This window comes from Rissa tridactyla, chromosome 24 (genome assembly GCF_028500815.1).
Source record: "Rissa tridactyla isolate bRisTri1 chromosome 24, bRisTri1.patW.cur.20221130, whole genome shotgun sequence".
Classification (NCBI taxonomy): domain Eukaryota; kingdom Metazoa; phylum Chordata; class Aves; order Charadriiformes; family Laridae; genus Rissa; species Rissa tridactyla.
In genome coordinates, this window is record NC_071489.1 from 1,300,604 (window position 1) to 1,313,630 (window position 13,027).

General features: G+C 51.5%; 1 protein-coding gene across 6 annotated transcripts in view; it reads right to left on the reverse strand.

Moving 5' to 3' along the window:
• Positions 1-1,057: 1,057 nt before the first annotated feature.
• LOC128901248 (keratin, type II cytoskeletal cochleal) overlaps positions 1,058-13,027 on the reverse strand; it is a 65,672-nt gene continuing 53,702 nt past the window's right edge. For 5 of the 6 annotated variants that reach the window (XM_054183107.1, XM_054183105.1, XM_054183101.1 and 2 more), the window contains 9 exons: positions 11,798-12,635; positions 10,847-11,055; positions 8,268-8,328; positions 7,675-7,770; positions 6,772-6,936; positions 6,513-6,638; positions 5,043-5,263; positions 4,486-4,520; positions 1,058-2,349 (listed from right to left, as the gene is read on the reverse strand). In XM_054183107.1, coding sequence (XP_054039082.1) covers positions 2,162-2,349; positions 4,486-4,520; positions 5,043-5,263; positions 6,513-6,638; positions 6,772-6,936; positions 7,675-7,770; positions 8,268-8,328; positions 10,847-11,055; positions 11,798-12,196 — 1,500 coding nt within the window. In that variant the 5' untranslated portion in view covers positions 12,197-12,635 and the 3' untranslated portion in view covers positions 1,058-2,161. The remainder of the gene's footprint in view (positions 2,350-4,485; positions 4,521-5,042; positions 5,264-6,512; positions 6,639-6,771; positions 6,937-7,674; positions 7,771-8,267; positions 8,329-10,846; positions 11,056-11,797; positions 12,636-13,027) is intronic. The other variant, XM_054183106.1, reaches the window with a different exon arrangement.

The window sequence follows — 13,027 nt, forward strand, 5'->3', positions numbered from 1 at the left end:
AAGATGCTCTAGCAATTTGCATAAAGCTAACTGAAACTTTGTATTACTCTCAGTGATTGGTAAATCCCCTCAAAACCATCATGAATTGCCTCCAGTTGCCCGGGAACCCCTCAGAGCCACGTACCAGAGGTGCTGGATGGTTTTACAACCCCTGCCCTTCCTCTCAGCCCGGCAGTAGAGCAGGTCCCGCAGAGCTCTCCAACAGGGGCAGGTCTGTTGCAGCCACCGACCCCGCTCGCAGACACGCTCCCAGTACCTCTTCCCTGCCTGGAGCTGCTCCAGCGCAGGACCACAACGTGCCCCCATCTCCAGCAGAGGCTGGAGGACCTCTTTTCATCTCCACTCTGTGGGGTGCCCATTAGGCTTCCCATCCAGGTAATTAGGCTTCCCAGGTGGAAGCCCTCTCAGGACAGGAGTTGTCTCCCCGCCCCTTGCTCCTCCCTGCCCAGTGGGAGCTGGGGACTCAGCCCAGCCCATACTGGTTTCATGACATTTAATTCCTTCTGAACACAAGATGAAAATCTCCATCAAGCCCAGAGCAGGGTTTTGGCCTCAGTAGTTACCATGGCCCTACGAGAGGGGTGTGAGCAAGCAGAAATCATCTGGGTGAGCCCTTCTCACCCCACGCTGCCCCAAAAGGAGCAGGAATGAGTTGTCCTCGTGCAGCAAGGCCCAGATTCACCTCCCCAAGCTCTGGCCACCTGCGAGAGAGGTGGCTCCTCCAGTGCTTAGCTGCTCTCAGCTCAGTGGAGGAAGACGGTGCTGGGAGAGGGATTGGTCTCAGCCAGTTTCAGTCCTGACCAGGGGCTGGGCTGAAGCCAAGTGCTCGAACAAAACCGGTCCCGTCATCCCACTGCCCACACGGGGTGGAATTCACCCAGGAATGACAGACTGTGCAGGCAGCAAACCCTAAATCCTGGCCCTGAGCGCAGTGTGGACCTGCTCCAGGGGACACAGCCGGGGACAGGCTCTGGAGACCGCAGGAAGGCAATGACACTGGATGTCTCCCAGAGCTCCTGAGCGTCCCGGGCAGCACAGAAGAGGAACTCAGCTGGGACAGAAGCAGCACCCGATAGGGAAACTTTATTAATGGCCTTATGACAAGGTCTCAGACCACAAGGGCATAAAACATCAACCAAAGATACACGTCTAGGACACGGCTGAGCATGCAGTACAACAATTCTGTGCAGTTTCTTTGAGTTATTTATCTAACAATTCTTCCTACTGCAGTAACGACCTAACTATTTTCCCTGGCATGTTTAAGTTGAAGACACATTTTGGCAGGAACAAGTAGTTATTGTAATGATGCATCAACAAAACACGCTTTTTCCCTAGCTGTAGTAAAGACATCAGATATCACAAGATACACTTTGAAATACAGGGCGGCAAACAGGCACCCAAAGCTGGGGAATGTTATCTCCCATTTTAGTGTGCTACTTATAATTTTAAGCAACTTCATATCCCTTAACCTTTGGGCTTCTTTTAAGGAGAAGGAATGCGTAGGGGAGCTTGTTTACAAGTTACTTCGCTTTAAAGAACCTGAAAGCAAATCTCTCTGCATTGTCTTCGGTAAGAAATCAGCTTCATTCAGAGCAGAATCGTTGAATTCCATTTCTGAGCCCATTTCCAAAGAAAATAAGGAGAAACCCAAAACAGTGTCCCCGTTTTCTTCATGGTGTACTTCAAGAAAACAAACCCAGGCTGAAATCTAAACAAGGGTTGCCATTTTCTGAGGAGCCTAAGGGAACAAAGTCTTCCAAATCATATTAAAAGGGAGATAATCGTCGGGTCTGTTTTGCAAAGCCACAGCAGAAATGCTGAACAGCTTGCCGCGCAAATGATTGCTTTGCCCTTCAAAGGGTGAAATCCAGCCCTGAGCAGGGGGTACCAAGCACACAAGTAACAAAAGCGTTATACCGCCTGCTTCACTGGACAAATTTCACCCTACAGGCTTGACCCTGCTCTCAGTGGAATGGTTCCCACCAAGTTCAACAGTGCAGGATCAAGCCTGAGGTGCGATGTGGCAGGGTCAGGTACTTTGGTATGTCTTATTCCAATTCATTCATCACTGCAGAAATTTCCTATAAAAGGCAACAAAACTTTTCTTTCTATGGTTTCCCTCCTCCCACGGAATGGGTACCGCTGATCTCCGTTCCTGTTGTTACTTCCTGAAGCTTCTCCTGCTGGACGACGTTGTGGTGACGGTGTAGGATTTGGAGCCACCCCCAGTGGAGAAGCCGAGCCCGCCACTGCCCATGCCGGCTCCTAGGCCGAGGCCTCCTCCGATTCCTCCTCCCAGAAATCCACTGGAACTGGCATAGCCACCTCCACCGCTGGAGCTGACCACGGCTGTGGCACAGAGGGAAGCAAACCAAACGTGAGCATCAGGGAACCTCAAATCCAACCTGGCACCCTCACAAAACGGGCATTTCTAAATTGTAGCAACCAGATGAAAACTCTCTACGATCTCCTGCAGAACACAGGGCCCAGGATACTAATCTCTTGCTACATTTTGGCCCAGAGCATTTATTCTCTGTGCTAAGCCAGATGCATGTGAGGGTGGAGCAGCCCACCTCCTTCTCCATCACTCAGTCTGGCTCAGGACCCCCTGTGGCATGGAGAACCCCATTACCATAACCATTCAGCTCATCTCTTGGTGCACCAAAGAGGCTGAGGGCATGTGGTTCACCACATCAGCGGCAATTAAGTGGATGAAAAGTAGAGCCACTGGTTTGGAGCTGTAGACTGTGTCTCCAAGACACCAGCACCTCTGTGCCTGGAAATATCACGGAACAGATCCTCCTAGAAGCTATGCTAAGGCCCATGGAGGACAGGGAGGTGATTCAAGACAGCCAGCATGGCTTCACCAGGGGCAAGTCCTGCCTGACCAACCTAGTGGCTTTCTACAGTGGTGTGACTGCATCAGTGGACAAGGGAAGAGCAACTTTTGTCATCTATCTGGACTTCTGCAAGGCCTTTGACACGGTCCCCCACAACATCCTTCTAAGTTGGAGAGATACAGATTTGATGGGTGGACTGTTCGGTGGATAAGGAACTGGCTGGATGGTTGCATCCAGAGAGTAGCGGTCAATGGCTCGATGTCCAGATGGAGAGGGGTGACAAGTGGTGTCCATCAGGGATCCATACTGGGACCAGTGCTGTTCAATGTCTTCATCAATGATTTAGACAGTGGGATCAAGTGCACCCTCAGCAAGTTTGCCGATGACACTAAGCTGAGTGGTGCGGTCAACAGGCCAGTGGGATGGGACATCATCCAGAGGGACCTGGACGAGCTAGAGAGGTGGGCCTGAGCAAACCGTATGAAGTTCAACAAGGCCAAGCGCAAGGTCCTGCACTTGGGTTGGGACAACCCTCGTTATCAATACAGGCTGGGGGATGGCGTGACAGAGAGCAGCCCTGCGGAAAAGGACTTGGGGGTGCTGGTGGATGAAAAGCTGGACATGAGCCAACAATGTGCGCTGCAGCCCAGACCAATCGCATCCTGGGCTGCATCAAAAGAACCGTGGCCAGCAGATCCAGAGAGGGGATTCTCCCCCTCTACTCTGCTCTCATGAGACTCCACCTGGAGTACTGTGTCCAGCTCTGGAGCCCTCAGCACAAGAAGGACATGGACCTGTTGGAGTGGGTCCAGAGGAGGGCCACGAAAATGATCAAAGGGCTGGAGCCCCTCTGCTGTGACGACAGGCTGAGAGAGTTGGGGTGGTTCAGCCTGGAGAAGAGAAGGCTCCGGGGACACCTTATAGTGGCCTTCCAGTACCTGAAAGGGGCTCCAGGAAAGCTGGGGAGGGGCTGTTTGCAAGGGCATGGAGCGACAGGAGAAGGGGCAATGGTTTAAACTAGAGCAGGGCTGATTTAGATTAGACATTAGGAAGAAGTTCGGTACACTGAGGGTGGTGAGACACTGGCCAATGTTGCCCAGAGAGGGGGTGGAGGCCCCATCCCTGGAGACATTCAAGGCCAGGCTGGATGAGGCTCTGAGCAACCTGATCTAGTTGAAGATGCCCCTGCTGACTGCAGGGGGGCTGGACTAATGGCCTTTAAAGGTCCCTTCCAACCCAACACATTCCATGATTCATCTGTCCAGTGTCCAGGCAAGGTGAGTATGCAACGCTTCCCAAGCTGGAAAGACACCTTCTAACATCACCTCTGCACCAATTTCCAATCCAGGCAATGGATTTCTCATTAGTATGTTTTTCTCCATACAAAAATGGCAGCAAAGAAAAATCAATATTCCCCCAAGTTAAATTTCACACAGATGAGCCAGAGCTGAGGTCTGCCATGGAGCCAACAGCACTACCAACTTCTGTCTCAGGGGGCTCCCATTTAAGAAGGGGGGTAACTGGGTTGCAGAAGCTCAGGCAGGGCACTGTGAGGCTCCTGCACGCAGACCCAGCTGGTCCCCACCTGCATTTTCTATAGGCACATGGCTGTGTGTAACGATTATGAATTATAAAATCAACTCACAGATGTTGACGTTGCCAACTCCATCACCAGCCAACCTGTTGGAGAAGAAAAACACAAAGGAAGAGGACGGGTTAGACTCGGCATTACTCAGTGTTCCCCCAGGGCCTCCGCGCTGAGGATGCAGACAATGGCAGTGAGTTATTGCTGCTGTTGTAAATAATTCAGACAAGATAAGTGTGCCATCCAGCGCTTTGTTCTGGCCCTACATTTACAAGCTCTGTTATCACCTGGGGGGGCTGAAAGAGCACAGCAGCTCTGTCCTAATTCCACGGGGATTTGAGCCACTTGAAAATTTTCTGACGCAGTATCGAACACATGATGGAAAACAACTTTTCTCCTCTTTGCATATTTTCACCAAAAGTATCAACTTTTCCCCAGAACTTGCCAGTTTTGCTCTTCAGCCAAAGCATTTTCAGGATCAAAACTCAGTTTAAAATGCAAGGTTTTCTCTTCTGTATTTCCCTACAAAAATTGGAATTGGGCCCTCACAATGTCCCCAAGCAAAGGGAACAAAGGGCTGGATGCTTCCTCACATAAAACCCGCAGGTTGCCCCCACCTGCTCTCCTCGCCCTCCAGCAGCTTCCTGTAGGTCGCGATCTCGATGTCCAGGGCCAGCTTGACATTCATCAGCTCCTGGTACTCGCGCAGCTGCCGGGCCATGTCCTGCTTCGCCTTCTGCAGGGCGGCCTCCAGTTCCTCCAGCTTTGCCTTGGCATCTTTGATGGCCAACTCACCACGTTCCTCAGCTTCGGTGATGGCTGCCTCCATCTTGGCACGCTGCAGGGACGGAGCAGGGTACGTCAGTGGGCTTCTCACCTCCTTGGTGGAGGACGCTACCGCCCATGGACTACTGTCATCTACTGGCCAGACCAGCTCTGTGTATCTGCAGAGCCCCAGAGCCGCCTCCTAACTTAGACCCCTAGAATTTTGTGCCTACAAACTTTTTTTGGCCCTGGATGGAGATCAGCCTGCAAAGGAAGCTCATCTCATCCCAAGATACGTTCATCCAAAGGGCAGACCCTACTTCTCTCCACTGGCTACATTTTTGGAAGACTTTCTTCAGGCGATCCTCAGCTTCTCAGCCCACCCACACTGCACACAACAGCACAACACTTAAGGTTAATGCAAGCTCAGGTTTTCTCTCCTATTATGCCCCAGAGCTTGTTCACAGCCAGCTGGTCTCCAGCAAGCTTTGATGTGAGGCAAGCATGGACTCGAGCAGACCTGCAGCTAACAAACAACGAAGACCTACCCCAAAAGCATCCCTGTGGGGCCACACCATGCTGGCAGTCTAACGCACCCTCAACTGTGCCCCCAGTTGTGCACCTCCAAAACCAGCCCCACGTTTGGCAGGAAGGGCACACACTGAACACACGTGCTTTATACTCTCATTCATTATTCAAGGGAACTGCACTGGGTCAGCTCTTTGCTTGTAAGTGTGTGTTGAAGCCTCCCTGCCCTGAAACCAAATAAACACAAATGGATGAATCACAATGGCTTATCTCCAGCTTTGTGCACCCTGGCTATTCACAGCCAGGTTTCTGCCCCTCCGAACCACTCACTGGTCTGGATTTCACCGGCTGTTTGATAAAGCGATAACAGCCCCTGCAGAAAGCAAACAGAACTCCCATGCAGCTGAAAAATTCTTTTATGTGCCCAAACATGGTGTTCCCTTCTGCAAAAAGGGAGTGGACAAAGATCCCAGAAGCAAGAGGGTACAAGGAATGTGTGTGGCTGGGAGGGAGGCCACGCGCAGCCTTGCCCTTTGGAAATGGCTCTGCATCCCTCCCCATCTGCGCTCCCAGGTCGCTGCAGGACTCGTCCTCACCTACAGTCCGGCTGCCTCTCAGTGTTACATCGCTCCCAACACAGTTCCTCCCTCCAGCAGAACCGGCATCTTTTGAGGTGAGCGTTGCAGCCACCCCCAAACTGCTTCTACAGATGTCGTGCTACACCCAGATCCCTGGCCTGCTTCTTGCTGCTAAATCCACTGCTCTGCAGCAGGAGAACAAGGGCAGCTGCTCACCTGAGCCTTTGCGTTTTCGATTTCGCCCTGCAGCCTCTGGATCATGCGGTTTATCTCCGAGATCTCGTTCTTCGTGTTGCGCAGGTCATCTCCATGTTTCCCAGCAGTGACCTGCAGCGCCTCGTACTGTGACATAAAACAGTGTAAGAGAAAAGGACAGAGTCAGGCTGGCAATCCATCAGCTGGCTAAAATCTCTCCCACTCACGACACATGCACTGACAGAAGCTGTAACTGCCTTTTATCTCTCCCGTAACTCACCTTGCTCTGGTACCAGGACTCAGCCTCTGCCCGGCTCCTGTTGGCAATCTCCTCGTACTGTGCTTTGACCTCTGCGATGATGCTGTCCAGGTCCAGGTTTCGATTGTTATCCATAGACAGCACCACCGAGGTGTCCGAGATCTGGGCCTGCAGCTCATTAAGTTCCTGCCAGTCGCATTAAAAACAATACCATTAATTACTGACTTTTAAGGGCCTCTCTTTTGGAAGCCAATTAAAAAGAGAATCTGAGAAGAAAAGGGAAAGGGAGGCAGATAGGAAGAATTCAATCAAAACATCCATTAATTAGAAGGAAACCAACTGAATCGCGTCAACCTTGGAAACACAAAGTAACAAACAACGGCAGAAATGGAGCTACTTCTTATCACCCGCATTTTGACAGCAAGGTTAGTGTACACCACTCCCGAGATAAAACCCAGCATGAAATGCTATTCCAAGAAGCTTGAGCATCAGCTTCGCAACAAAGCAAGGGCCAAATTCCACCGCCACACCCAAGGATGCGACCAGTTCAACCAAGCTCTTATCTTGCAAATAATGGCTAAGATAAAGGTGGAATAAGGAGCTTTCCTTTCTCTCTCTCATACAGCACACACCAGCACTACAGCACTGGCTGTAACACGCTGATTTTCCTCATTTTCACATTAACAGCATCAAAAAAATAATGCACGTCCTGGCTACATTCGCAATAAATTCATTTCATGTCCCAGATGGGGAGAAATCACTGTGACAATACACAGGGCGTGCGCTTTACTCGCAGGCTTATTTCTGCTTGTGCAAGGGAAGACTCCACGTCTCCATCACCTTTCCTGTCCCTGGAAACAGCACATTAATTTTCTCAGCCGCCACTCGCTGTTCTTCACCCACAAGAAGCAGAAAGGACCTTACCGCTTCATAGAGAGACCTCAGGAAGTTAATCTCATCTGTCAGCGCATCCACCTTGGCCTCCAGCTCCACTTTGTTCATGTAGGCAGCATCCACATCCTGAAAAAGAGTGATAATCCATTGAGAATGCCGTAGCTTGGATGACTAAGTCCATTCAGCCTTTGATGGCTTCAAAAGCAGCCACAGCCCATCAAGTTCCCCAAGCTATCTGCTCTCCATGTCCACCTGCCCAATGACCCAATGACCCACCACGTCCTAAAAATTATCTACCGGTGTACTGAACATTGCTGGTGTGCAGGAGCCCGTATGTTCCGTAGGGTCACCTGGACCTGTCTTTCCAAGTCCACCGCCAGTTTGGACAGTCAGGGGAGGTCTTAGGAAATGTCCCAAAGAAAGACAGAGCCATAATCTGTGATATCCATGGGATCTGGCACTCCTTCCCAGCTTCCTACAGTGCCTACACTGAGGCACAAAGGACAGCTGTAATTCTCCGCCTGCGGGTCTCTAGGCCCAGCTGTACGAAGAGTGTAGGGGCAAAAGGGGCAGAAGGGCCGCAAACGTTATCACCAGTCCCAGCTAATCTCCATGGCACGCACCTTCTTGAGCACCACAAACTCGTTCTCTGCTGCCGTGCGCCTGTTGATTTCATCTTCATATCTGCCAGGAAAAAAGGGATTGTTGTGAATTTAGAGCCTGGGTAAAAGGAAAAACCGTCCCAGTGAAGAGTTACCCCGACTCCCTTCTCTCTCCCTCCACTTCTCTCTCTGTGAACTGCCTTGGTCAAGCCCACGACCTCCCCACGCAAGGCAGCCCCCGGCAGAGGTGTGCTGTACCACCGCAGCGTGTGCGCTATTTGCACAAGAGGTGCCAGCTGAACGCTGCAGTTCCAGGGTACCGTTTGGATGGGCTAATGCCTGAAAGCTGTTCTGATCCACACCGCCACGACCACGACCCTGGAAAGCATTTCTCACCCCTGCTTTCCCCCATTCATCAAAATTCACTGCACTTCAGAAGATTTCTGCTCCTTATCCTCAGTCACGGACAGCTGCAGTCTGTGTCCTGAGAACCTCAGCTTTTTCACTTGCCCCTTGGGAGAGCAAACACAAACGCAGAAGAGGTTCAGGCAGATCCAAATTCCTCTATGCTGATCAAAGCGCCTGTTAGCGCTGCTGTCACCGTGCACCTCCTCATTACAGACAGTTGAGAACCTTTTGCAGGTGTCAATCACACGCCACTCTCCTGGTAAGAGCTGAGCGTAAATCTCATTCTGCACAAAGTGGCTACGCTTCAAAGTCACACAGACTTCTCATGCTGGCTACATCCCTTCCGTAGGTGTTCACCTTTAGCTGTAATGAGCCAGATCCTCAGCAGATAAAAATCATGCTCCGTTGACTTCACACACATTTGTACCATTTGCAAGCCTGGATCTCCGAGCCTGCTTTACACCATTCTACAGAACCAACCCGCTGAAACAAACTGCAAGAACCTGCTGTATGAAACCTGAAAGTCATCCAAGGAACAGAGCAGGAACCGCTTTTTCTGGCTGCTTTAGAATCACTGTTGCCAAAGTTAGAAGACCATTCTGTTTATTTACACGGCCCCTGCATGGCCAGCGCCGTAATTTGCCTTCCGAAGCGTGAGCCACTTCACTTTCGACAGCCTTCCTGCACCTCCCCTTCTGCTCCACACTGGAAACCTGCCCAGCCACACCAGCACAAACGGACGTTGTCCCTTTTGAGGTCAATGAACAGTATCCGTTGCTATTGCAGAGTAATATATGACCTGGAAATTACGCGATCGTGCTGCCTACATGCAGCCTGCAGCGCAGAGTGGATGATCAGAGCTGGGTAAAAAACACCAAATTATTCTAGAACGGTTTGGCAAATTCCTCATGGAAGCTCCACCAAGCTGGTCAAGAAATTGAGAAATCCTTCAATATTCTCCAGCAAGTCCTGAAGTGCCTTGGGAAGCCCAGTGCACTGTCACACCCTGGCGTGCCCTGCACCGAGCCACGCAGACAGCACGAGCACAGTCTGCTCCAACCCGCGCTGCCTCTGAACCGCACCCTTAGTCAATGGGGTTACGGAATAAGGGACCGATTCTCATCCCCTGGAGCCTCACGCATAGAAATCTCCTCCCCTACCCTAGATGTAAACTGAGAATTACTGTGGAAATTGGACATAAGAAAAAGAGGCAACAGACACGCTCATGTTTCAAGTATTCTACTTAAAGGATGAGATTTTCTTCATATAAACGTGGAGAAGCAGGTCCTAAACTCCACTTACTACATCCTCACTCCCTCTGCTGCTCTAGCGCCTTTGGCTCCTAATTCCTGCTTCCCTTCTTAGCACGTAGAGGGTTTGGTTTTACACGGACCTCTAGGCTGGAAGAATAAATAAGCACCTGCGCACCTTGCATTCATGGGACGTGGAACCAAAACTAGGGCTGCAGCTCCTCTGGGTGCAAACCAGCTCCTTGCTGCTGCCTTGCAGAGATGCAAAGCACAACCGTGGACGGGCACAGAGTAGAAATAACTGAGCAGGGTTGGGGGACACATCATTCCATGCACCTCCTTGGGAATCACTGGCTATTGACTTTCCCTAAACACACCCTGGGGATTATCAGATCTGTTTGTTTTCAGTTCCTGCTTGATCCAGTTTGCCAGCTCCTTCTTTCCTTTTTTTTTTTTTTAATTTTTTTTTTTTTTTTTTTATTAAAGGCATTTTCCTGTATAGTTGGGCTGGGCACAGGCTGGGACAAAGGCTACTTTCTTCATGGGACTCCTCCCAGGCGACATGATTTGTACTGAAAGGTTGCTTAAAAATTGCAGGTCTCCTGCTGCATTACCTACCCACAGAACAAGCAGCAGCTCAGCCACTGCCTGCCTCCCATGGGGGTCCTACAGACCCCAACGGCCACCTCCAACCCATCCCTGAGGAGGCCCCAAAGCAAAGCCAGGAGGACAGAGTCATGGAAGGCCACATGGAAATAAGGTGCCAGGAGCAACGAGCGATCGAGGCAAGAAGAATCCAGGCACCTTCCCTGGACTAGGCACCTAACTCCCATCTGGAAAAAACATCTCCTTCCCTAGCAGAAAAGCTGGGGACATCTCTGCCAAGCTACTGACCAACCTGTCAGCTCAACTACACCGTTAGATGGGAAGATTATACGTTACTTGGTCTTGAAATCCTCAACAAGATCCTGCATGTTCTTCAGTTCACCCTCCAGACGCCCTTTGTCATTCAACAACCCATCCAGCTGCCGTCGCAGGTTGCTGATGTATGTCTCAAACATGGGAGCAATGTTACTCCGGGCGGTCTTCTGGTCCTGGAGGAGGCTCCATTTGGTTTCCAGCATTTTGTTTTGCTGCTCCAGGAACCGGACCTGGAAAGCAACCAAGGGGTCATTTGTGAAAGCGGGAAGAAGGGGGAGCTGACACTACAGAGTTTGGATGCTGGGAGATGGGATCTGAAGAATTTAGATTGCTCATAGGGAGGACCCGAACTCTGGAGGGTGATAAAGGCCATGAGGGAGCACTACCACTCTGGGGCTTGGCTTATGTCTTTAAGGTTCTGTATGAATTAAAGATAAGCAGCTTCTGCTTGCCTGACACTTGACAGAAGCCATCCACAGACCTCAAAGCCAGCCAGTTACGCAAACTCCAGGTCTGGATTCCTTGCATTTTGAGGATGCCAGAGCTGAAGTTTACACAGGACACACGATCAATTAGTGCAAGACAGTAAAGCCACAGAGGTATGGGGCAGCGCAAATAAACAACGGCAAGCTCTGACTTATGTCAAGATCTGGTCTATTGGGGTGACTGCTCTCCAAGAGGCCCCCTCCTCCCTGAATTTGGTGGTGGTGTGCTTGGGTGCAGAATCGATCTTTAAAGCCTACATCCACATCGTGAGCAATACCAGCTAAATAAAGGGGGAACAAAGCTGGCCTAAGCAGGGCAAAACCCTTTACTGACAGCAATGCAAGCAGGGCGTTAATAAGTTATTGGCGACTCACACCATGCTCTCGAGGAGCCCGTTTGTGAATCCCCCACTGGGTTAAGCGAGCTTTGGGTCAGACCTGCTTTTAAGCAGTGTCCACAGAGCTATCAGTCTTTCCAGCACCTCACCTTGTCAATGAAGGAGGCGAATCTGTTGTTGAGCGTCTTGATTTGCTCCTTCTCCTCCTTGCGCACCCGCTGGATGTTGGGGTCAATCTCCAGATTCAGGGGTGTCAGGAGGTTCTGGTTGATGGTGACCTCCTGAATGCCCCCAGGGCTGAGCGCCCCCCCGAATCCCATGCCTCCATAGCCGTATCCAGAGCGAACGCTGTAGGAGCTGCCACCTCCAAGGGAGATCCGCTTGTTGGTGGAGCCGAGGTTGTAGAGGCTGGAGCTGCCAAAGCCACCTGCCCTGCTTAAGCCGGCACCCCCTCCTAGTCCACGGGTCGAGGAGACGGTGCTGACCCGCATTTGGCTGATCCCTGGGACGGCCACAGAGCGAGAGCTGAAACTCACAGACCGGGACATGGCTGCTCCGAAGGTGTCTTCAGTATCCCCCACCCTTCAAAAGCTCAGGGAAGCTGTGCTGGAGAGACCAGGGAAGTGAGCGAGTTCTCCTGACTGCTTCTCCTTTTATCCGTTAGAAAAGCTGGGCTTGGCCCAAGGGCAAAAGAGGGATCATTTTACTGCCTCGGAGAGCTGGGAGTGCCTGGCTGCCTTCCCACCCTCCCTCAACCTGCTGAATTCGAGCAGGCGGGAAGGGAAGGGCCAGGACACACCTGGCGCCGTGTCCCCGCGCTCAGACCCAGCTTTGTTCTGCACCTCCCTTTGCCTCTGCCACATGTGCAGCCCCGGGACGTGAAGCACGGGCTCTTCTGGGCACCTTTGGCAGACGGTTACAACGGGACAGGTCTGATCCCCATTTCCTCAAGGCTTCTCCATTCCTCCCCGCCTGCCTAAATGGATGCTGAAATGAGAAGAGGGGGGAACATCCATTGATTTTTAACTCTACTCAGGTAGCTCCCCTGTGCAACAGCAGAAAGGAGGTAAGGGGCTTAGCTGGGCACCAGGTCCAGCCCAGTTTAATGCCACCCAAAGCCAGCTGCAGCCTTGGACACACACGCTGCGCTCTGCCAGCAGCGCCCAGCGGGTCTGCGCCACGCAGGGCAATGAGGGCGGCAGATGAGAGATGCCGCAGGTAACCCCGGACACCGCGGTTCTGCCTTCTCTCTCCTGTTAGTGTTAAAATAAAGGTGGTTTAGGTGGGTCGCACCCTGTGCATGGGAATACCCAACGTGCGAGTCCATGCTCAAAAGGAGACTGGAAAAGTTTCTTCTTAAATTTCTAGGTTCCTACGCA